General features: G+C 37.9%; 3 protein-coding genes across 11 annotated transcripts in view; 1 reads left to right on the top strand and 2 right to left on the bottom strand.

Moving 5' to 3' along the window:
• Positions 1–2108: 2108 nt before the first annotated feature.
• Positions 2109–3379, bottom strand: gja8b (gap junction protein alpha 8 paralog b). Its single transcript, XM_060860125.1, has one exon. It carries the CDS (start codon positions 3377–3379, stop codon positions 2213–2215), a length of 1167 nt encoding a protein of 388 aa, XP_060716108.1. The 3' UTR covers positions 2109–2212.
• A 7990-nt stretch (positions 3380–11369) lies between these two features.
• gja5b (gap junction protein, alpha 5b) lies at positions 11370–22747 on the top strand. 6 transcript variants are annotated; one of them, XM_060860704.1, is made up of 2 exons: positions 11370–12041; positions 19170–22747. In XM_060860704.1, exon 2 carries the CDS (start codon positions 19190–19192, stop codon positions 20375–20377), a length of 1188 nt encoding a protein of 395 aa, XP_060716687.1. In that variant the 5' UTR covers positions 11370–12041; positions 19170–19189; the 3' UTR covers positions 20378–22747. The 6 variants fall into 6 exon arrangements, with proteins under 6 accessions (XP_060716687.1, XP_060716689.1, XP_060716690.1 ...); XM_060860706.1 differs by having other exon boundaries at positions 19173–22747; XM_060860707.1 differs by having other exon boundaries at positions 11370–12034.
• The window catches only part of bcl9 (BCL9 transcription coactivator), a 92369-nt gene continuing 88682 nt past the window's right edge, over positions 22220–25906 (bottom strand). For all 4 annotated transcript variants that reach the window (XM_060860701.1, XM_060860702.1, XM_060860699.1 and 1 more), the window contains exons 10-11: positions 25514–25792; positions 22220–24894 (exon numbers count right to left, since the gene is read on the bottom strand). In XM_060860701.1, coding sequence (XP_060716684.1) covers positions 23780–24894; positions 25514–25792 — 1394 coding nt within the window. In that variant the 3' untranslated portion in view covers positions 22220–23779. The remainder of the gene's footprint in view (positions 24895–25513; positions 25793–25906) is intronic.

Genomic DNA, 25906 nt, shown 5'->3' on the forward strand with positions numbered 1-25906 from the left:
TTCTTAATTATATTACAGGCATACTTAGATTAATTTAATTTAATCTTGATTGATTGATTTCACAATAAAGTACCAGAACCCACTGTACATATACTTTACATAGGCAGCATTTTAAAAGTAGATAAGTAGATACAAGTCTAGATAATGCAGTGACACAATGACAAGTTGAAGCCTTGTTTATGTAGCTACCTAAAAATGTGTGAAACTGAGCTGCAAAGAAGCAAACCACATATTCTTGAGGCTTTGTGCATACAGCTGAGATCATTCAACATGTTCAGTTACCTTACAGTTCTGTAGAATTGTTGTTGTTCTTTGTGGTTGTTGTAAGAGTGGATATTGAATGCTGCCCTACCATAAAGACCTGCTGAAATATATCACTACATATAAACAATAATCTCTGCTCATATAACGTTACGAGGAAACTGACAGAAAAAAAAGCACACTGTTGTTTTTCTTGTTATAAATAAACTGCACTTTAAGTGTGAGTTGTAAGTGTGATTGATTGTTGATTTTTAATATTTCTCAAGCAGAGACCTAGATGTACATTTGGTTCTGTTTTTTTTTTCTGTGGTTGAATATCAAATACAGGTCTGATAATGTATTAGGAATAACATCGTTGATTGAATGTTGGGACTGGGATGGTTTGGTCACCAATTCAGGGTTTCTCACCCAGTGTTTCCTCACACACACACATATACACACACACACACACACACACACACACACACACACACACACACACACACACACACTATATACACTAAAACACACACACTAAAACAATAATGTGTTTAAATTCAAGTCTTTAATAGGGCTTTTTTTTTCAAGTTATACCTCATCAGGAATTTACAGTGAAGATTCTCTCTATAAATTTGATTCCAGTGTTAATCATAGTTTTAAGTATAGGTAGTTTTCATCTCTTTATCATGACAGGGAAAAGAAATTTCATGTTAACAACAGGAACAATTTTTAACAATACTAAGCAAAGAAATGTAAAAACAAAGCTGTGTAGTTATTGTCTGTATAGTTAGGATAGCTTCACTTAACACTGAAAAGGAAGTCAGTTTTCCATTTGGAAATGTGGTGTTTAATCAGAGCAGGAACTTGGTTTCAACATCACCAAATAAAATGATAAAGATTTAAATGAAGTCTATTGATTAAATAACACTGTAGACAGTTTGGGGGAAAAAAGGCTCAACAATGATCTAAGTTTTGAAAGATTTTTTTTTAGATAAAAGTAAAATATAGTTTAAACCAATTAGCTACAACACATCAAGCATGTACTCTATGTCTATGCTACAGTTGGTTTAACTTGATATATCAGGCAAGATAAATTGTCTCCTACAGCTAATTGTAGAATGTTGTTTTTTGTAGAAGGACGATGCCCGGTTGTATATGGTGCCTGCTTTTTTTTTTTTTTTTTTTATCTTTTCTTATTATTATTATTGTTTGCTTATTTGGCACATTCTTTATCAGCATAACGCATGCATGCACAGAGAGACTAGAAACAATTGTTTCCTTGGCTCAACTTATTAAATCTCAATTAAGCTACACATATAACAATGACCATATATCCTTTTTATAGTTATATATAAAATTTGCTGTTTTAAAAACTTGCCGTTTTATTCACCCCTTACATACATACTGTATGAAACAAGTATACTACAGACAGCAAAGTACACACAAACCATTAATGATCAGTTGGTGTATTTGGTATTTGGATGAATTATTGAGGTGAAAATGATGTTACCCTGACAGTATTGCAGAAATAATCTGCCAAATTCCCAAAACAATAGTAATAAAACATACATAATTACATTAAACCAAATGGCTAATGGAAAAAATGTAAACATTAGAATTTGTCTACTTTGATCAGAATGTAAAATTAAAATTTTCTGGAGAGAAAATGTATTTTTTTTTTTTTGTTAAAAAAAAAAACAAAAGTTTTTTTGTTGCTAATCTGCAACATGTCTTATTGCTCATCACCATATGAATCCTACTGAGAATCTGTCTTCCGATTAGTTAGTTAATTTCAAGTTGTTTGATAAAGAACGCTGCTCTAATAAGGATTATTAAAGGCAAGTATTCTTGGGGAAAATATCGCATGTCATCTTAGTAAGATTATTACATCTTTCATTACAACTGCCTTAAAACATTCTGGCTCTTTCTTCAGTAGGATTACACTTTCCTATTGTTGAATTTTGATCCAATTTTATACTGTCAAGTCATCTGACCTCGCACGGCTGCTGGCCTTGCTCAGGCTACTAAGGGGTCTGATGTCCTCTATTGTCTCGCTGGCTTCCACGTCTTCTTCTGCAGGCACCTCATCCTCGTCCACTCGAATAACGCCGCTAGCTCCTCTGGGCCCCACCATGGTAGTCTGGACATAAGAGGGCAACGTCTTGTCATACATCTTCGACATGTCCTCCTGTGGTGCCGATGCTCCATGAGTTTTTTCCCCAAATGGTTTATAGGATGTGGGCACACACCCAGTCTCCATGCCCATCACCTCAGTCAAGGGGAAGAAATGTGAAACTGTTCTGTCCTCGTCCAGTAACTTATAGCCCTTGGCTTTCTGAAGAGAGGACACAGCTATGGAAGGCTTCTCACCCACACAAGATCCCTCGATTTGGGGCTGGACAGGTTTGCGAAATGCTAAGTGAATCTTCTTGAGGCCCAGGTGGCTGATCTCTACAAAGTTGAGGAAGAGTGAGACACAGGCCACAGCTAACATGAAGATAATGAAGACAGTCTTTTCAGTCGGCCTGGACACAAAGCAGTCAACTGTGTTTGGACAGGGCCAGCGGCTGCACTTATACAGAGGCAGGATGTGAAAGCCGTACAGGAAGTATTGGCCCACGACAAACCCTACCTCAAAGAGTGTCTTGAAGATGATGTGGCAGATGTAGGTTCTGAGCAGTGTGCCTTCCAAGCGGAACTTCTTTCTGCCTTTGGTGCTGGTCTCTTTGGTTGTACGGACACTGCCCTGGTCAGGAGCAACTGGCAGATGCTCCTCGCTTGTCTCCTGTTGCCGGCTCAGCTCTGCTTCCTCACGTTCCTTCTTTTTCTCCTCCATGTGAACATGGTGCACGGCATGGCCCACATACACCAGTGATGGTGTAGAGACGAAGATAATCTGCAGAACCCACAGTCGTATGTGTGAAATTGGGAAGGCCTCATCATAGCAGACGTTCTCGCAACCAGGCTGCTGCGTGTTGCAGACATAATCCGACTGCTCGTCGCCCCATACGAACTCTGCCGCAGTACCGAGGATCAAGATGCGAAAGATAAAGAGCACAGTCAGCCACACCCTGCCGATCACCGTTGAGTGTTCATTCACTTCCTCAAGGATGTTGCCCAAGAAGCTCCAGTCACCCATGGTCAACAATCAACACTAAACAAGGAGAGAAATAGTGAGTCAAGAGTGAGTTAATAAATTCAGGGAGACATATTATAACTAGAACATTAATGGTGTTGGCGTATTTTGAATGTCGCAATTTGTAACAAAGCAGTAATTGCACCATATATTCAAGCCATCTAAATCTAATCACTATCTCCTGTCCTGCTACTCCTTGTCATGCCTTCCTTGAAATCCAAACTTGAGTAAAGATCCAAAAATTACCAAAAATACCCCACAACTGTAACAATGAAATCACTTCAAACCAAGGCGAAAACTATCAGCAAGAGGTTGATATAAAATGGCCACTGTGAGAGCTCCAGAGTAGTTGTGTTCCCCCTTCTCTTGGCACCGTGTGGTATGAAGTGAACTTTTTTGCTCTCTGGTTCCCACCTAAGGCCCCCACTGCTTGTCGCACCACTGAGCAGAAGTGAATGAATACAGTCTGATGGTTGGTTTTTAGTTTGCTTCGATATTTAAGCTGGGTGCCAGACAACCTTTATTCTAAAGGCGACAAATGATGACAAATGGAACAATAGAAGCCACAAGCACATTTTTCACACACATTTTGAGGAATAGGAGCAGTTTTGCAAATTGTAAATTTCTTCTAGATTTTAAAGAATATCAAGGACTTCACCACTGCTGTCATTAACTTTTGTTGTAGTCAATTACAAAAGATGGTTTGAGAAAAGTGACTAGATATTTTATGTGAGGAATGTTGACCATTCGCTTAATTCTAAGTTTGATGATGTATGCGATAATGAGTTCGAATAATTAACATGACCATCTCTGGGTGGTATCCCAGTGGTATAAAAATCTTGTTTCTTCAAGTTGAATGGAACAAATGTAAGAGTTGAAACCCTAAACCCTAAAAATGAAAACACTTTTTTTTACATACTGACCCCTTTCCCCCTGTAAACTTACTAAATGCCCCAAATGTTCATATTAGTCTATGGTTGGCTCTTATTTTTTATGACATAATAACATTTCTTTACCATGTGTTTAGTGCAAACTCACAATTTTTTCCTGCTATTTCTTTACTTTTGCTGGCTGGCATGATGGAACGTAACATTACCAGTTCAGCATGTTGAGACACATTAAATGTGAAGTGAGATTTTTTTTATTTGAAACTGATTTGATTTTTTTTTTAGTAAAAGTATGCCATAGTAATACTTGAGGAATTAGATTAATAATAATAAATATTTACATTAATTATATCAAGACATGTTAAATATATAATTTTATTATATTGTTTGCATATTATTCATCATATTATTACATAAAATACATATTTATTGTCTAACCAAACAATTAAAAATACAAAATCTATATTTTAAAGTAGTCTTTATTTAATGCAGTCCTAATTGCCATCACAAAAGCCAATTTGTGATTATTTTGGCATGCAGTAGACTTCTATTGGTAGGAAATCTGGAGAGCAAGCAGATATTTTGACTAACCTATTTGTCTCAAGAGAACAAGAACAGCCGAGTATTTTGTATTTTGAAGCTAGTTAATATTAGAAACAGTATTATCTATTAGCACACAGATAACACTTTACATCTTATCAAAACTTAATTTTGTACAAGTACAATACAATACAAATTAGAATTTTGAACATAAGTAGCTTTCCAGTACTGACTCCTGAAGTCCGCTAATAAATAACGTTGTTCTTATACGAGTTGTAATGGCACTAGTGGTTGATACGGTAGGTGCTAGTGGCTTAAACTCACAGCAGAGCATTGAATAGGTGCAGGGATTTTTACACAAAAGCATGATGTCATGATGAAACACACCGAATCCATTGAGCACGTGCACTGAGGCGTGATCTCAGATTATGCCAATGAAGCAGGCCTCAGGCTATAGCTAAACACAGGGACAACCCTGAAACAAAGTTATCTTATTGTCTGCCTACATGCTGTCGCGCCACATGATTTCTGCTCTTAATGGACAAAATAGCTGACAATTCTAAAATACACAGGAATAGGATTCAGGAGACAGTTAGTATTGGTGTGATTAGGAATAGCAGTAAGATATATATATATATATGAGAATATATAATAATATATAATTAAGCCATATCATGATGATAGAGCATTGTGAGAGCAGAGTGTCTAACAGTGTCTTGTGTCAAGTGGCGTGTGGAAGCTTCAAGTTGGGATATTGAATATTGGCAATATCAGAGTGTGATTTTTTTTTCCACAAAAAAAATGGAATTTTTTTCTTTTAGTTAGAAAAAACACTGCTACTTTTATCTCTAACATTTATTAGTAAGGGATCCATTTTCCCTCTCTCTCCAAAGTGGTGCCACAACCACAGTTTAGGTAATATGTCCAATAAGATTTTGAACCAGTTTTGCTCATACTAAATCTTGCTCTTGCACAGTACAGAATTCCTACAGGATGTGATACTAGACTTCCCTCATCTCACTCTCCTGTAGTAATCCTCATTAATCTATGCACCAGTATGAGTCTTTTAATGCTTCCAGTGTTGGTCTCTCTCTTCTGTGTCCTTTGTGCATACCACAGATACCGACTACAATAAGAAGGATTTACCCAATTCAGTCCATATCTATTCCATCTAGTGAACTGAGGACTGTGAATGGTTTTCATTTGTTCAGTCTTGTGCCTGTGAAACCAGTGTCCATGATGATATTAATCTCAAAGCATTTGGTCCCATGTTGGTCCCATTTATCATTTCATACTTAATTGATAGAAATGGAACTGTGGCCGTTTTTGAAGTTGTACTTCACTTCAGAAATATTAAAGCCTTCAGTTTCACACAGCTTTGAGACAGTTTCAACACTGTTTTGAGACAATGTTTTTAATTAAAAATATGAATAATATATTGTTATATATGTGTGTATATCTTTTAACTAGATAAACTAGATCTATTAACAAATAGATTAGTAATGTGTTCATAGATAAGCATGAATAAAATGCCAACAGATGCCACGAATCACTTAATTTCCCAAATATTAACTAATTATAAGTGTGTTTGTTTGGGCTTCTCTGACATAAATCAAATTACATCATTTACACTTACTATAAAATAAAAGTATATATAAAAATACTTTCTGTATTTTTTCTGTCATGGTTGTGGACCCGACTCCATTTGAGGAGACTATCAGGAACGCTGAGCTCCAGAGATTTTCTACACTTTAAATTTTATACATTTATTATATTTACAATTAAAGTCATGCACTAGTTGGTTCCTTTTAATAGGCATTAATAGCTATAAACTGTCTTTACCTCTCCATTCTAAAGACTTTCCTACATCAAAAATTCAATTCAATTCAGTTAAATTCGTATAGCACTTTGAACAATGGATATTTGTCGCTTCACAGAACATCAAAAGTCGCTTCACAGAACATAAGAAAAAGTTCGATTTAATATTAGATGTATATGTAAATTTATTTGTATTTATCCCTAATGAAATAAATGATAAGCAATATGAGATGAAACCTGGTATAAAGTGTTGGTCCATTTGATTTTATTTATTAGAAAATACCCCTTGCGAGTCTGACTGCTTCAAACCATTTGAGAGCATACCAGTGGCTAGGATACCTCAGGCATATTGAACACAATACTTAAAATAGTCTGGACCTTGAAATATGGTGCTGTTCCTGAAATCAACACAATCAATGGCCATCCACTATACCCTGAGTAGCAAAATGAGACCTCCAGAATTATGTATGCTAATAAATTGTTCCCACCAATCTAACAGGAAGTGAACTCAGGCCTTCCTCTGTTGATTATGGGGTTGAGGAGGGAAGAAAAGGCCACAGGCAACACAATGGAAAAGAGGAAAGGAGATACACTGGAGAAAATTTTCAAATCACAATACAACGTGAAGGGAATGAATGCAACGGTACAGTATGAATGTGTAATTGTTAATTGTGTTTACAGCCTGTAAACTATATTAAAAGAATCATTGCAAGTGAGACTGATTCATCTTTTAGATTCAGGACATTCCTATACCCTCTCCAGGCCAGGATTCTGTGATGGATGAGATACAGGCTTCTGTATGCCAGCACACCAGTGATGTAGACACACATTGTCAGAAGATAGCCCTGATCTCTCAGTGTTACTATCACACCCTAGCATTTTGCATTGCCAGGAAGCTTGTTAAAAATAGGTGGTTTATTTCACACTTCACTTCACTATCACACAGGAAAAAATCAGCACAAGAGGCCAACAATTTAAAATATCCCACCCATATGCTTCTGCTTAGCATGTGTGTCCTAGCAACTTTTACACCTTTAAAGTATTACTATGCCAATTAACATAAATAAAGTTAACAGTTTAATTTCTAACAAATAAAACTGGGGGCGGCACTGCGTTGGTGCATACTCAGCAAGACAGATATGTTTTACCAACCAATAAGGATCTAAATCCAACAGGCTAGTCTAAGATGGCATTTATGGAAAAATATGAGGCACTGTAAAAGAATTCTGCACTTAAATAGCAGACCAAAAACATTCCCAGGTCATGCTGAAGCAGCTAGAGGATTGTGGGAAGGGCTAACAGAATTTGTAAATATAAACATACTTTAAAAGAGTGGCTATTAATGGTGGAAGATGTGGGAGTCTGTAAGCACCATTTTTACTGAAATGAAAACCATTTTTACTTCATAAATAACTCTTTGAACATGCTTTAGGGATCAACGTGAATTTACTATTAATTGTTTAATATAGCATTGATGATATCTGAAGATATTCCATTATCGCTCACACTACATTTCACATTACAGAGGAAGATTATGATTTAGCTAAATGCTGACATTATATACAGCTAATGTTAACACTTATCATATATAACTGAAACCAGTGCATGTCTTGCTGGTTTAATCTCTAACCTCTTTGTTAATTAATGATGCATCATTTAAGTTTTTAATTTAGTTCAATTTAGTCCTTTCAGCACAAGCATTATACGAGAAAGATGTTGTCATGAAAAAAAAACAATAGGTGACAGAGACAGGCAGAAAAAAAACACCAAGAGGGTTTTCACATTTTCCTTTGTCTATTCGGTTTAGCTTTTGAGTAGGCTAATCTGTTCCCTAGTTCCAAGAAAAACAAAAGGATGAGACCATAAATAAAAGGTTGACAGGTGCCATGCGCCAACAGGTACTGAAAGGTCAGCTGAGTTCAGTGGAGGTCAGTCGGTTCAGGATAATCTGTCTGTGTGTGCAGATTGGAAAGAGATTGACTAAAGAAAAACCAAATGTCGTCGTTTTTATGTTTCCCAAATGTAACACTACTGCATGAATGAATGAATAAAGAAATTAATATATTAATTTATAAATGAATAAATTAATTAGTTTTTGCTACTTTCTATTCACATTGTGCATTACTGCGTATGCGTATATGTACAGTGGTGTAAAAAGTGTTGGCCCACTTCCTATTTTTAATTTTCCGATCATCAAACAAATTTAAATATTAGTCAAGATAACACAAGTAAACACAACATGTAGTTTTTAAATTAAGGTTTTTATTATTAAGGGAAAACAAAATCCAAACCCACATGGCCCTGTGTGAAAAAGTGTTTTTTCCTTTCCAGGAGTGGCCAGCCGACCAAAAATTACCCCAAGAGCGCAGCGACGACTCATCAGAGATGTCACAGAAGACTCCACAACAACATCCAAAGAACTGCAGGCTCACTTGCCTGTTAAGGTCAGTGTTCATGACTAAACTATAAGAAAGAGACTGGACAAAAATGGCCTGCATGGCAGCGTTCCAAGACGAAAACTGCTACTGAGCAAAAAGAACATAAACGCTCATTTCAGATTTGCCAGAAAACATCTTGATGATCAACAAGACTTTTGGGAAAATATTCTGTTGACTGACGAGTCAAAAGTTGAACTTTTTTGAAGGTGTATGTTCCATTACATCTGGTGTAAAAGTAACACTGCATCTCAGAAAAAGAACACCATTCCAACACTAAAATATGGTGGTGGTATTGTGATGGTCTGGGGCTGTTTTGCTGCTTCAGGACCTGGAAGACTTATAGATGGAACTGTGATAAATGGAACCATGTATTCTGCTATCTACCAAAAAATCCTGAAGGACAATGTGTGTTACAATTAATGTTTTAGCCCTATTAATGCTCCCTCAAACCAAATCAAATCAAATCCTGCTTCGGGTGTACGCCTGGCCCAACATTGTTACCCTAGTGTTACCATAGCACCCTTACTGACAGGGGTACTAAATGAAGGAGAAGGCATTTTATCGCTGTCCACATGACCAGCACTCCAGAAGCATGATAAACAAGGTGTCTAGACTACGTGTCGATGACAAGTAGGAGTGCTGTGGTCACACTTATACACTCAGGCTATAAAGTTAAGAGTAAATATTCATCTACATAAAATAAAGTTCAGTCTGTTCTATTTTTGTCTTTTGACAGAAAAAATACATATAAGTGCATTGTATACTGTATCACTAACAATCATCGCTATTATTAAAAAGAAGAAAAAGTGATAAATAACATAAGGGACATCTTTTTAATAATAGCAATAATTGTTAGAGACACAGTATACAATGCACTTATATGTATTTTTTCTGTCAAAAGACAAAAATAGAACAGATTAAACTTTATTTCATGTAGATGAATCACCCTCAAGTGCACAATCTGAAAAGGTCACAAATTTCCCTTGCTATAACTAAGGCCAAATTAGTGCTTATTTGCCTGCACTTTAAAAAAGAAACAACAGGGCTAGTGTAATTAGTGTTTTTCTTTTCTTTGATAAACGGAGAAATGTTCATTAATAAGAAGAACAGCAGCCTGTTTCAGCTGTTTCTGGTGAACCAGTATGCAATCATCATTAGCATAAACAAATCCTGAATAACTACTTAGCAACTGTAAAATATTTTACCTGCACCAAATGTATAGGTAGTTACAGTAATTAATACTGTAATTAATACTAATGCTGCCATCATATTATAGATATTGATTCTACATGATTTTAAAAATGATTGTAAAATCATGTACAGGTAACAATACATTAGCAACAACAATCTAATAACATTAGCTCTTAGCGCACTTGTTAGCTTTAGGGACAGAACTACAGTCTTACTCAGTGTGATTATCAGTGTGAGCTTATCATGTGATTTACAAAAAGTGAAAATATGTATTTGTAGTTGATATTTAAGAAGGTACTACACCTTCAGCTATAAGGATTATCGATTTATAGGCTAGCAGGCTAGCAGGTAGGTATAGCAAACATTAGCTATCTACTGTGGTCTCTTAACTAACTTAGCTCTCCTGCCCAATCTTCAGTTTTACCCCAGGATTTATCATACCCCAGTTAACTGAAATTATTTAAATTTTCTTTTATTAAACCAACAAAACAAAATGGCAACTAATGGCAATTTTATAGTAGCATTAATGATACTGTTGATTGATTATTTTCTATTAACGCCATACTATGAACTATTTTACTTCTACCAACAATTAAAATGTTTTATTGATTATTAAATAACGCTTTATCCTTTTTAGCCATTTATAGTTACAGTTAATTTTGCGATGCATCTACAATGCAAGTTATTCATTTTTTTTATCACTTATGTTATAGCAGCTATACCAACTTTCTCGTTGTAATCTAAAACTCATTTGAAGCTTTATAGTGAATTGAACGCATCATTTTTTAGTAAAAATTGTTCAAATTACATGTTACATGTCCAGCTACAGTGTTGTACCTTGAGTAAGCTGAAGCTAGATACACTGTTATTATCATGGGACTCAGACCTTTAGGTGGAAACCCAATTGTTTTCCCAATGCAAATCTTACTTCCTTTCCTGATCAGGAGATATTCGCCTAAACAAAAATAGAGTACCAGGCAGGCAGACGGGGGGCATTGTGACTCGCAAGAGGAAGGAGGAGGACAAGAAAGTGAGGGACACAGGGAGGGAGGAGTGCTAGAAAAGAGAGCAGAGGAGGAGAAAAAAGTTTACTGGTATTTCTTCTAATGTCCCAGTGCCTATTGGTGTATTCTGGAGCATGGTCTGAAGCAGCTGTTTCTGTTCATCGTTTAATAGAGATCTAGCACCGTGTACTATATCTGTCTTCCTCTGGAGGAGTCTACACTTCCATTCACCCCCCTCACTACATTGAGATCCTAGTCTTGGTATTTTTGAGTAAAGAACAAGAAAAAAAGCAAGGGATTCATCCTCAGGCGCAAGGGGAACATCTGATAGTCTGTTTCTGCAAAGAGATCAAGATATCTTTTGTCAGAGATAAAAGAAATCTGCCATCAAGAACATCAGGAAGTTTGCAGTTCGCCCAGGTTGAAGGACACCAACTCTGCAGCAAGAAAAAGGTCTGATTCCTTCAAATTAACCTTAAGTGAGACATTCATTTTTAACCTCCCCTAGAGGTACCAAAAGTAAGACATATATGTCAATCTGAGGATCACAGAGCCTTTGAAGAAAAAAAATTAGAGGAAAACGCAAACCAGGGTTAATCCTCATTTCACAGGCTTCTGCCAGCATATCATCCTATAATCAAGACTTCAGGCGTAAAACGAGCCTGTCCTCCTTACACAAAGTAGACATCTAAATCAGGACATCTGCACTTCAAGAAACGTTGATTTCCAGGTAATTCCAGGCAACTCCTGATCTTTGTACTTCAGCAAGACATCACAGAGGTAAGAGGTAAGCTTGGAGGTTTGAAGTTGATTTTATTGATATTTTACTGTCTAAAAAGTTTAAATATGAAGGAGCCTGGTGCAATTATACTATAAATTCAGAAATAGTGTAATATTCATAAAGGCATAGCAATGATCTAAGATCTCTGCCTATCACTCCAGAGGAATTCATCAGGGCACACAGGTAGAGTAGAGTAATCTCTTTATGCATGTTTATTTTATTATTATTTGAAGTGTTTATCTCTGGGAAATATATCAGTGTGAATGCATTGTGTTTTTTAATAACCAGATATTAATATTAATTTCTCTCAAAAAGAGAAATTGTATAATCTATTATACAGAATCATATATACATATATAAACCAATTGTTGCCACCACTTTGAAACACACAAATATTCAGATTTCCCTGAAGATCCAATAGAACTTTGGCACCCTGTTCCCATGGACCTGTTCCAGCATGCAATACTCCTGTACACAAACAAGGTCCATGGTTTGCCAAGGTTGGTATGGAAGAACTCAACTCAACCCTACTGAACAGCTTTGGGATGAAACTGGAATGCTGACCGTGTGCCAGGCCTCGTCTCCTAACATCAGTGCCTGACCTCACTAATGCTCTTGTGACTGAATGTCCCCAAATCCCCACAACCATGCTCCAAAATCTAGTGATAAAGTAGTCCCAGAAGAGCATAGCTTATTATAACAGCAAAAGAGACTAAATCTAGAATGGGACGTTTAACACACAAATATGAATGTGATTGATCGTTAGTGCATTTGGCCATTTAGTGTATTCAGTATCCTGTAGTACTATGGTATTGTTATTATAATCCAAATGATGAAATACTTATTTAAAAACATATATTTATATATATATTGCTTTACAGCAGTGTATACAACATTGTGATTTCCTCTGGATTTAAAAGTCCTGCGTTCAATCATGATTGATACATGTGTGTGCAAATAGCTGCAGAGGATTTAACACAGACACACATCGAGTCTAATACAAACATTACAGAATTGGTAATGAAATGAAAACATAATTAAGTCTGTATGGCACAAAAAATAAATTGTGAAAGCATTACTATGATGTGCATAGAATACAGAGTATAAAAATGCATTCAAATAATTACATACATATAATTCAGCCTATAGGTACATATTAAAGCATGACTTTATTCAACCATACATACTTTAATTAAACAAGGATTCGGCTTATGTGCAAAAAAACACATACATATCATTATATGGTAACAATTCTCAAGAGAATATTTCAACACAACGTATCACAACGCAACACACACACCAGCCATTATCCTGTGTTAGCTACAAGTCTAGCAAGTTCAGTAGCTTAGCCATGTGTACTTTGTTAAATTAGTAATCAGACACAACAACTATTTCAATTGGCATCTCAGCAATTTAACGAACACCCACACCCACACCCACACAGACGTCTTCTTATAACCTCTAACACTTCCCTATATGCAGCCGTTTTACTGTAAGGGAGGTTTGTACTGGGACAGAAAGACAACATTGAATAAATTTTTATTAGAGTAGTGTATCTAATAAAAGTGTCTTGAATAAGTTTATGATTTGTGCTAGGATTTAGCTAAAGGACGATGGTTAGGGAGACATTTTCATATTAAAGCTCAATGTCATGCCAGTATTGTTGCTCAGTTCAAGTCAAATCCAACACTTCCAGTTTTTATGATCTTTCCATATCCAAAGAAGGCTACAATACTTAATTCGTAACATATTTCAGAGCAGCAATTCTAATCTAACTCCTACAGTGATTTATGGCTATATAATATTTGTGTCTAATAAATTTCTAATTGGCACTACATCATGTTCAACATTTGAAATGTTGCTAAACAGTGCATTTGGAATGAACATGGATTCACATTTGTAATGTCAAAACAATTTGGATGCCAAAAGATAGATATGGTAAGATTAGGATCAGGACAGCATTAAAATTTTGCTTAAAATGAAATCACTCCTGTGTAACCCTAAAGTTTTCTTACAAGAGGTTCTAAATTATGAAAGCATTTCATAATTTACTGCCACTTTAAAAAATCCCTGATGCTCAAACATCATTGTTAAATTCTACTTGCTGAACTCACTTTCCTAGTTAAGATAATCAAAACTTTAAATGCTTTTGGAAAACTTGGTTGAAAATGGTTCTAATATTTTGGAAAACATTCCTCTAAACAACTGTTTAGGATAGATGACTGACTCTCCCTGTCAATCAGAACAACAGCAGCCAATCTTGGGCATCACTGAGCTCATGTATGTGATAGAGGGATGATAGAGCTTTCGACAGAAGGTGTTATGCTGCACTGTGATGTAACATCAGCAGCAGTTTAGGACTAGATATTTGGATGAAAATAAAACATACTAACAAATAAATGAAAAGCTTGTTCTGATTGCTCTCATACATGAAATATATGCAGCTAATAATTTTAGTCTGCCAGCAGGTTTTCGGAACGTTTTTTTTCTTTAACTTTGAGTTAAAAAAAAAACAAAAAACATACATTCTTTATAAACATTATGTTTGTGAACATCAGCCTCTTTAACAATGTGAAAAAGCATAGGAATGTGTTAGCATTAGCAAACATCTCTATAATAGTAGCTTTTGTCAGACTGGTAATTTTGTGTTAACAACCTTCTAATAACATTGATTAGCAAAGCCTTATTACAGCAGATGTTTGTAGAACATTGCAAACATGTTCACTGCAAGTCTATCACTGAGTCATTCTCAAACCATGACTATGAATCAGAAACTAAAAAAACTTTAATTTAAATCCACCTCTTCTCTCAAATATTATTTTCCTTTCAAGAGTTTTTTTTTTATTGTGTCTATTGTCATTTGCCACAAGTCCAACCCAGACGAACAGAAAACGGAAGTGACTGGTTTCTCTGCTGCTGTTTTCAGAAGCCTGTTTCAGCACATTGCAGCCCCCATCCCAATCTGCAGCCTCTCTTACAGAAAAAAGAGCATTGTTCTGTTTCTAAAGTGTAAACAAGTAAAGGAGATGGGTGTGAGGTTCGCCCTCTTCCTCCCCAAGATGGATAAGGCTCGTAGGTATGCGGTTCTGGTACTGAGCACGTTAAAGAAAGCGCTGACTAAAGGGAAGACTTTTAATACTGACTTCTGTTGAAACCTTTATCTCTGTTCTGTAAGTAATAGCATCATGAGATCATTCCACACAAACCTATATACAGTATTGTGCTAATTTATTGCAGACTAAGTCAGTGGTTACTTTAATATATTTATAGCTTGAGAATTATAGTGCAGTTCACATGTTGTATGTGCCAAGTGCATTGTATAACAGCTAGTTCTTTTAAACAGAAGTCTGACATTTACATGGTGCTTTGTAAGTGCTAAACGTTGACCTTTTTTGGCCTTACAGTCTCTAACCCTGCTAGCTTCCTTTTAAGTTCTGTGTAAGAGGGAAATTATATTGTTTGAGATTGCTTCCTCCAAAGGGAGGGGCAGAACAGTGGCTCTTACCCTCGCATATGGAGGCTCCAAGTGAGCTTCCGTGCCACCAGTCTGTCTGCTGGATGGTTCCGCTGCCAGTGGTGAACATTCCGTAATAATATCTTAAGGGTGAGCCCATGACTCGGATACCGTTTGTGTCCGATGTATATCCGGTGTAAGTTGAGGGTAAAAGATAGTTGAAATATCCCTCACAACAACCTATGTGTATGTTTATAAATGTGAACATATTTGAAGGTTATATGCATGTTTTCTTTGATTCAATATTGAAAAAAAGGTAAAACATCATTCATAATAGCCATAATTACAGAAAGCAATATATTTAAGATGCAATTAAGCATATGTCTGTATAAAACTACATGTGATTCATTTTATTTTAACAATAAAACAAGAAAGCCCAGTGCCATCCTAGTCCAGATGATTCATTACTCACAGCAAACTCTCCTTTGCTCATTTTTATTTCTAAATGCCTTCTAGTAGAGATACATCTCACCATACGAGCTAAATTTTTTGTAAAAGAAATACTTATTTGACACGATTTTGTATATAAAAAAAGAGCAAGTATGTCTATTTTATGTCCCTCACATAGAAACATGCCCGTTGGGAAGAATGGAAGTATGAGTTTGGGAGTACTCTGCCCAGACTGTTCCCATTAACTCCCTTGAGGAGCAAGACAAACTTTCCGTTGAGAAAGACAGAAAGCAGAATGGGAGGGGGCATTCATATATAAAATCCTTTCTTTACAGTGAAAGTAAGCACTTATTGCAAAGCACTTAGTGAATAGGCAAAAACTGGAGATGTTTCCATGATAGAACAAGAGCAAAACAGCGTATCACATTTAACAGCCCTGAATGATGCAAAACCGAAGGTAAAAAAAAGCAATTGCTGTTGACCCCATTGACCACATGAATATGCTGGTTGTCTTGAACGGTTGTCCTTGATGAGATATAATTGACCTTTGTAGAAAAAGGCCCAATGCTATGGTAAAAGAGAAAAGATTCTATGTTTTTGTTACATATTTAAGTACTAATAAAGGGCCAGTCATGTTGGCTTTTATTATTATTAGAGCTAGTCTACTGTGGCTTTAATGAAGCCCCCTAACACATACAACGTAATTATTAGTTACCCAAAATCTCAAACAAAATTTCTTGATGGTGTCATTAGACTTTGTCTTAGTGAACTAGCATGAGGATGTGATTTTGTGACTCCAAAGCAATTCTATGTTACTCTACATAAGAATGTCTCCTAAATCCTGTAAATGTAATAAAAATAAGCTATTAAATCTCAACAGTATATTCTATATCTAAAAGTGCAGTTCCATGCAAAGTATATGATTTGATGTTGATCAGTTCAAGGCTTACACACACTCAGAAGCATAAAAAGAATACAAGTGTTTTCATGAATTCCCTGTGCAAATAATTTGAATCTACTTTGATAAATAATGCCAGTCTTTCTCAAAATTATATCAAAAGTCATAATTATTATATCAGTGTCAGAAAACGTAAAAATGTATGTCAAACTATAGTATATATATTCTAGCTTCTATAAAGCTAGTTGTGCAAGATAAGTTAAAAAAATAACGACAATTCTATATCCTTTACTGCACAATTATGACTAAACACTACTACTACTACTACTGCACTAAACACAGTACATCTCACAATACATCTCAGGTTAAACTGCTTATTTATTTTCCCTGCTACTCAATTTATTTCACTTTATTTTGCTCAAAAACAAAAAAATCAATTTCAACTGAAGTTATAAACTAGCATATGGGTATGAAGTAAAATCTGTAAAAATGATTATTAATGTAAAAAAAACCTCTTCTGTATTGTATTATCAGATACAAGTATAGTTTATCATCAAAATCTTGAAAAATAAGTGGAGCTTGAAAGATTAGAACATAGTAACTGCCATCATTAGTTGTCATCCAATTTTTAGACTTTAGCATTGCCTGAAGAACCTTAAATGATTAATACCTTAAGTGTTCATAGTTGTAAATGTTTTCCTCCAATAAATACCCAACATATTCCATCCAAGAGGATATGACACTATCCAAATGCAACCAGACTCCCAAATCCAGACAGGGAATGACACAAACTATAATGTACTTGACGTCTTGTTTATTTTTAGTTGAGATGTCCTTGAAACTGTCAGGCTACTTCCCACAATCTTGAGCATGTATGGGAAAAGTTTGTAAGGGCACAAATGTACGATCACTGACAAACACAAAAAAGACACAGATTAGAGCTGGTAAACTCCATTCATTCCTACATACATAGCATTGAACAGCATAGCATAGCTTACTATGACAAAACAACATTAATTTTGTACAAGTATGATAAGAAAATAAGAAGGTCTTAGGAAGATGTGGCCACTTATCATTTAAAATGTTTCACATAACCGCTTGCAGGAAAAATGATGTAAACATGGTAAAGGGGTTTTACTTCAAACACTATCTGATGAGGAAAAAAAGCTGTTGTAATGTTGTATTTAAGACATTATAGGGTCTCTTCAGTAGGACAAGCTGAACAACCAGAGAGTTCAAGATTGAAGATTTCAAGATTTTCTTTCTTTTTTTCCCTTTTTTTAAAGATTGCTTGTTGTTTTATGGGTTGATTTTTTTTTGCTGAAAGTTTCACAGGGCTTATGATTGATACTATGAACATTTGAGACCTATGTATAGAAATACATGTTTCAAATACATAAAAAGAAAGAAAGGTTGAAAGGCTGAGATGGGCCAAAGATCATGGGCCAAAGATCATGGGCCAAAGATCTAAAGATCACATTAATTAATGCTAAAATTTGATGCTGTTCTGTGTACTTAAAGCATTCCTTCATTCACCCTTAATAACTATTTTAAAATAAAAACAGGATCTGAAAAGTAAAACCAACTAAATTCGAGCCAGAATTTACTGACCTTGCTGACAGTGCTTACTTCTGGGTTCGTTTGAAGTATTTTTCGAGTGTTTCAGGTGGCAGTGGTTTATATTTTCACTGTGTTTCTGGTGGCAGTGAAAATAAATAAAAGAATTTAAGCCATGCTCTGGGGGGCACAGTGGCTTAGTGGTTAGCATGTTCGATTCACACCTCCAGGGTCGGGGTTCGATTCCCGCCTCCACCTTGAGTGTGTGGAGTTTGCATGTTCTCTCTGTGCCTCGGGGGTTTCCTCCGGGTACTCCGGTTTCCTCCCCCGGTCCAAAGACATGCATGGTAGGTTGATTGGCATCTCTGGAAAATTGTCCCTAGTGTGTGATTGCGTGAGTGAATGAATGAGTGTGTGTGTGTGTGGGTGTGTGTGTGTGCCCTGCGACGGGATGGCACTCCGTCCAGAGTGTATCCTGCCTTGATGCCCGATGACGCCTGAGATAGGCACAGGCTCCCCGTGACCCGAGGTAGTTCGGATAAGCGGTAGAAGATGAATGAATGAATGAATGAAAGCCATGCTCTGGTTGGGTTTAAATCTGAATGCTGAATACAGTACATATGATGGAATATTTGAGGCCCTAAATAGCCACAGATACAAGTAGTTACACCTGTATTATCTATTAATTTAAATCATACTGTATTCGTTTTAGCACATTTTGTAAAGAAGTCTTTTTATTTCTATTAAGACTGGTGTCCTTTCTGTGTCCTTCAAGCAGACCTCCCGCAATCGCCTATGGCAGACTGGAGCTTGCTGGGAAATTTCCTGGAAGAGGTGCAGGAGCACTCGACTTCAGTGGGCAAAGTGTGGCTCACTATCCTCTTCATATTCCGCATCCTGGTGCTGGGCACTGCAGCAGAGTCATCGTGGGGTGACGAGCAGGAGGACTTCACATGCGACACAGAACAGCCAGGTTGCGAGAACGTTTGCTATGACCGTGCCTTCCCCATCGCCCATATACGCTTCTGGGTGCTACAGATTGTCTTTGTATCTACACCTTCACTTATCTATATGGGACATGCCATGCACACTGTACGAAGGGAGGAGAAGAAAAGGCAGAAGGATCAGGAAGCTCAGGTAGCTGATAGTGGAGGAGGAGGTGGAGGTGGTGGTGGCGGTGGTGGAGGTAGTGCAGAGAAGTACCCAGAGGAAGAAAGGGATTGTGGAAAGGAGGAAGCCAGAATGGGAAAAGTGCATCTGAGGGGTGCGCTGCTACAGACCTACGTCCTGAGTATCATGATCCGCAGCCTGATGGAAGTGATCTTTATCGTAGTTCAGTATGTTATATACGGAATCTTCCTTGATGCACTGTACCTGTGCAAGGGGCCTCCTTGCCCACATACAGTCAACTGTTACATCTCAAGACCCACTGAAAAGAATGTCTTCATTGTGTTCATGCTTGTAGTGGCTGGTGTGTCTCTGGTTTTGAGTATTCTTGAGCTTTACCACTTAGCGTGGAAGCAGTGTCAAAGATGTGTCAAAGACCATCAGGCCAAAAAATATCAAAGATCCAATACAACACTGGCTATAACCTCTGCTTCTCCAGAACCTTCCACACCAAACAGAGCTTGTACCCCACCACCCGATTTCCATGAGTGCCTAGCAGCATCTACTCCACCTTCACACATATTCCAAACAAAAACGCACACACACTCTCACACGCATCCGTGCTGTCCACCATTTACCAACCAACTGGCATACCAGCAGAATTCTGCCAACATTGCAACAGAACGTCACCGGGATCATGACAGTATAGGTCCTGAAGACTTTCTTAAGATGAGCTTCACACAGGAATCCACAAATACGCCCAATTTGTGTGTTCCACCCACGCTGCTAAGCAATGGATTCTTGAGTGACAAACGACGGTTCAGCAAGAGCAGTGGAACTAGCAGTAGAGTGAGACCCGACGATCTGTCGGTATAGCCTTGTGCCCATAAAGTGACGCTATAAATTAGTAGTAGGTTTTATAGATTATGTTCACCACAGGTCTGTATTATAGCACTGGCCAAGGAATAGTAATAACAACTCATTCATGTTCAGTTACCTCTTTATTCTAGCAAGGCACACTTGCTAGAATAAAGCAAGTAGATTCACAGCCTAACCCAGGAACATTGGTCACACCTTGAATAGGATAGTGATGCTAGTCCTTCACAGGTTACCATGCACATGTATGCGTTCACACCTAAAGGAGGACTTGGAGGAAGTCTATGCACTAAAATCATGCTCAGAGTCAAACCAATTACCCCAGAGGCAGCAGCTCAAGCTGCTCTTCCACTATGTTGCCCTGGGACCCTTAACTGTGAAAAGATAAAGAGGTGCATATTTCACTGGATCCAGGTCACTGCAAAGCTTAAAACAAGGGAGGTTGTTACAGGCATTGTTACAGGTTTTAACTGCATACATTTAGCAGCTATCATAAACATTCAAAATGCATTTGCCTTATTTTACATTATTCTAGATTAAAACGAGGGTTCATACGGCTCATCCAGATGAGGTTTGTTGATTGGTAGAGCCTCCTCATATTTCTTTATGTAAGCACTATCATCAGTAAATCTTAATACCTTTGTTTCCATATGTAAATAATACTGCATGAAAAGGGGATTGCTTTTTTTCATTTATTTATTCATTTTTTAAAATTCCTATAAATCTGTTTTTAAGCAGGTATAACAGCTCAAATGTCTGTTTTAGGCAGGAACATGGAAACACTAAAACGTGCAATTCCAGGCTTTGGAAAAGAAACAAAGGCTTTCAAACAAAGATTCATGTCAGCCACTAGATGGCAACAAATTTTAGTCCATTTTCCCCAGTGTTGCTCAACCCTGAGTGTAAAATAACCCACATTTATCCAAATTCCCCTGCAGTGCTGAAAGGTCATGTATGCTCAACCGTCCAATGAAGCTCAGACGTTCTGGGATTTCTTGTCCAGGCAAAACAGAAACTGATGCTTATGTTTCTGCAGCTGCTAAATAATCATACCATGTCCTAAAATTAGGCCTGTATGACATTTGTTCCTTACACTGGGTAATTATAGAAGTACAGAGCTGGTTCTTGGGAGCAGCACAGTGGGAATGTCACAAACCGATATGTTTAGTACGCATGTGCGAACTGGTGTGTAGTGTGCAAAAGGAATAGGATTACAGGTTAGGTAGCAATACTGAAATAGGGCTTCAGCCATTAGGTTTTATTATATAAAAAAAAAGGTCTTACTCAACAGTGAATAATAATCAAGGTTCATGATGAAACCAGCTGTATGTTAAGGTTATTCAGGTGTCTAAGTAATATATAAAAGGAAAAGACATTTAACAGCGAGGGTGGAAAAACGATTTCTAATAGCTGAGAAGTCTCCTTAGAAATATTCCATGCTCTGCCAAAAATGGGCTTCAAAAAACAGGTCATGCAAACGTCCATTTCCAAAAATTGATATTTCTGCATGGCACTGTGCAGTCCATAGCCAGTACCTCAAGGCTCTGTACACTCTAGTACTGAAAAGACATTTACATTCATCAAACTTCATCTCTGTAACGGTTGTGAGTTCATTTTGTAATAATGTGCATTTCATTTAACAAATTTTAATATGGAATAAATTATTTGGTCAAAAAGTTAATCCAACATTGTGCCTTGACGTCAAGTCTGAATTTGTCAGGACCTGAATTTGTTAGTAGGCATTGACTGCATATTTTATTTCGTGCATCCTATATCCCTCCAGCAGGGGGTACTGTAAGACCATTCACATTCATAAAAGAAGGACACTGTACTGCCTGACACTTTATACCAAACAATATATTTTATTTGTCTTCCAACACCACAGCCCAGCCTTAGGAAGTGGTTCAGTACCAAATTCAATGGAGTTACACATGACAAGCATCAACACAGGAGGGCTGGGGACATGGGGACAACTTATTAGCTTTTTCTGTTGTTTTTCCATTATTTGTTTTCTACAAAAAAAAAAGGAAAAGAAAAAGAAAGAAAAAAAAAAGTATTCCACCCAATCAGTAATCCAGCGCTGCACTGTGTTGCTGTCATATGCGGCTAAAACGATTCAATTTAACCATTCCCCTTCAGCATCTTCCCAAGTATCTGGCATTGCGGTCTTTGAGACTCCGTGGCTCTGGCAATTGATGTAACTGATACTGAGTGCATCTTCCAAGGATCTGAAGTGCCACGTTCCAGCTTACAAACAATTCCAGAAAATAAACCAGAACCACGCAGACAGCAAACATCAAATTACTGTTTCTACAGCCTGTTGTCAAAGTGTTTTTCTCTACAATAAAAAAAGAGCAAAGGAAAAAACCACTTCTTATTCTTTACAATTAATTTTTGTTTGTGCTTGTTTTTTTAATAATACTATGATCTGTATGAGGTCTTAGTTTGGTTTATCATACATGGGAGTAGCAAATGAAATTAAAATTAAAATATTCTGTACGCTTCCACGGTACACAGTATTTTTGTGGTGGTGTTTGTTGCACCATAATGGCTACCAACATCCACCTCCCAAAAACCCTCCCCCTTTACAAATGTAGATGGAAAAAAAAAACTATAGAAGTCACTGGTAAAATCCCTTTAACAACACAAGTACAGTACACACATACAAAGAGCATTTCATGACTCAGAGGAAAGTGATGCGATGAGATGTAAACATACAGCCAAGATGGTGCAACTTGTGACAAAATGTCCCTTGACTTTTTTTTTTTGTTTTCATTTTTACTACTGTTCATTCAGTTTGGGTTCCGTCTCCGACCACATTTGTCACTCAGTTATCTGTCTCCTTTTGATTTTTTAACATAAAAGTACAACGATAAACCGCTACTTTAAGGTCATCCTTTAACTTGGTTTGCTGTTGGCTTTGTATGTGGCCTCACGCATATTTACTATGGCCACACAATGTCAGGCTAATAAAAAACCTTAAGTTGAGTCTCTGAATCCAAATACATTCCCAATGTTCCAAAAAAAAATTCATTCCATTGCAAATGATGCCAAATCTGGATTTAACTGTGTGGAGGGCATATTATTGTAGTGTGCAGAAATACCAATCCCCTCTTAGCACTCCACCTGCAAAATGACCTCCATTCTCATGAGCGAGGACTCCCCCTTTACACATCCAGGTGTCTTGTGAGCCTGTGGGTGTGTATACACATTAGCCTTGTCCTACCCAAGTGTATATGCACACAAGTGTCCAATTTTTACACATTGTTCATCACAAAACACACACCCACACAAAGCTCATTTTGTTTCCTTTTATATAAAAAGTTCTTATTTTCACAGGTTTTACAGTATCCAGAGTGTTCTGTGTTTTGTGGCTGAGGCTTGTCAGTTCTTTGTAGCAGCTCAGAACATTATATTCCCAGGGTTCCCAGGGCCTGAATTAAACCCCATTCCTAGGTCTGCTGCCATGCCTCGTGGCCTCATCTGAGGAGGCATCATCATAGTCTGTTGAGGTCCACCCATTCCTTGTAGTGACATCATCATGTTAGGGGAACCTACAGGGCCAGGATGGTTGTACATGGGCCGTTCTTTACCTTGCATCATACCTGGGCCTCCCATCATACCTGGCTGCTGGCTTGGTGACAACATTCTGTGCTGGGGACCCATCATGCCTTGCCCCATAAATCCTGGAGGCCGCATGGGGTTGTGGCCGGGGTTCCCCATTGGCATGTCCTGAGGCCCCATGTGTCCAGGGCCTGGGGGACCTCCCATGCCCTGCATGGGGAGGCCCATCCTTGAGTTGCCCTCCCCAATCATCCCCTGCATGGGGGGAAAGCCAGGAGGGCCAGAAGAGTGAGGTGGCTTTCCACCAGGTGCATCTCCTCCGCGGGGAAAGTAAGATAGAGTCTGGCTGGGTTTCTCTGAGGGGATAATACGTGAGAGGTCAAATTCTGGAATTCCAGAAGCACCCGGCCGCATTACCTCATGTAAATCTGAGTCATTGAAGACACCCGACATGTTATTAAATTCCTGGCCCCCAGGTGTGTTGGGTTTGCACATTCCTGGTTCACCACCAGGCCCATGGGTCATGTTACCCATCCTTGCCATTGGACCCCCCTCTCCCTGGAAGCCCATTCCATGTGGGAAGCCACCCTGAGGTCCTGGACCATTGTGAGGAAATGGCATCTGCTGTGGTGGTGACTGTCCAGGAGGGAAGCCCTGTCCTCTGTGAGGAAGACCTATACGACCTTGGGGCATCATCTGGCTGTTACCCATGCCAGGGTCTTGGGAGACTGGTGGCATCATCATTCCATGTGACATCATGCCAGGACCCATGGGCCCTGAGTGAGGGGGCATGTTAGGGCCCATAGGATTGGGTGAAGGCATTTGGTTTGGCATGCCATGAGAAAGAGGCTGGGATCCCATGGTGTTCATTCCCATAGGGCTGAGTGAAGGCATGGGCCCAGCTGAGTTAGGTGTCATCATGCGTGGATGGCCTTGGTGGTGGTTTCCCATACCTGCAACAACGATCACAAAGGGAATTTATTTAGTGTTCCATGTATATTTCAATTGTAACAGTGTTCAAACCATATGAAACAAGTGATGGCTAAGACACGGTCAGGACAATACGATCCTATTGTTATGGTAAAGTAAATTATAGGATACTACCTCTAAAACAAACACTGCTAAAACATTATAAAAGAAACATAAATGAAGGATTCATTCATTGCTTCATCTTAACTGATTTTTTTGTTCTACTGGACAGCAGTTCTACTGGTCATCATTTTTCATTTTTCCTATTTACAAGATACGTATATAAACCGATCTCATTAAGCGACATTCATTACTAATGCTTTATAATTACTGTTGAACCCATAGCATATTACTAAAGGTACTTTTTAATATTCATCTTTCCACTCTGTGACCCCTCGTGCTCTGTGGAAAGGGTACGGGGTCATCACGAAAGAGACTGATCCCATCAGCAGAGAATTGAAAGGGGCAAATAGAAATCAAAGGGGCAAATAGAAACATTCTAAAGCAACGAAATGATTTCCATAGTGTAACTGAGCCAATTGTTGTTCCTTTAATTTGTCAGTTAATTGTATATGAGCCAATCAAACATTGATATAGTCTTACCAGGCATATTACTGTTCATTGATGGAAGGTTTGGCGATCTTGCAGGTGGCGAGTCATCATCTGAGCTGGCCACGGTTTTAATGGCGTCATGATAAAGGGGTGTGGAACTAGGCATAGCAAACTTGGACATTCGTGACATCATGATGGAGAGAGGATTCTGGGATAGCGTGGGTTCTGGCGGCATGGTGTAAGGACTGCTGGACGGAAGACTTCCTGGGACATTGATAGAGCCCGGCTGGCTGGTAGAACTACTGGAAGGTGGTGCAGAGGGAGGTGCACCTGGAGAAAATGAGTAAAGAGCTTAGTAAGGAGAGTACAAACAAACGTGTTTTTGTCAGCTGCAGAATCCATGCAGAATGCATTGCTACACACAAACATGGGAGTGTCCTGTAA

The sequence above is a fragment of the Tachysurus vachellii genome, chromosome 24 (genome assembly GCF_030014155.1).
Source record: "Tachysurus vachellii isolate PV-2020 chromosome 24, HZAU_Pvac_v1, whole genome shotgun sequence".
Taxonomy (NCBI): Eukaryota; Metazoa; Chordata; class Actinopteri; order Siluriformes; family Bagridae; genus Tachysurus; species Tachysurus vachellii.

Excerpts from the sequence above, each read along its gene's own strand:
- gja8b (XM_060860125.1), bottom strand. The coding sequence starts at position 3,379 with ATGGGTGACTGGAGCTTCTTGGGCAACATCCTTGAGGAAGTGAATGAA.
- gja5b (XM_060860704.1), top strand. The coding sequence starts at position 19,190 with ATGGCAGACTGGAGCTTGCTGGGAAATTTCCTGGAAGAGGTGCAGGAG.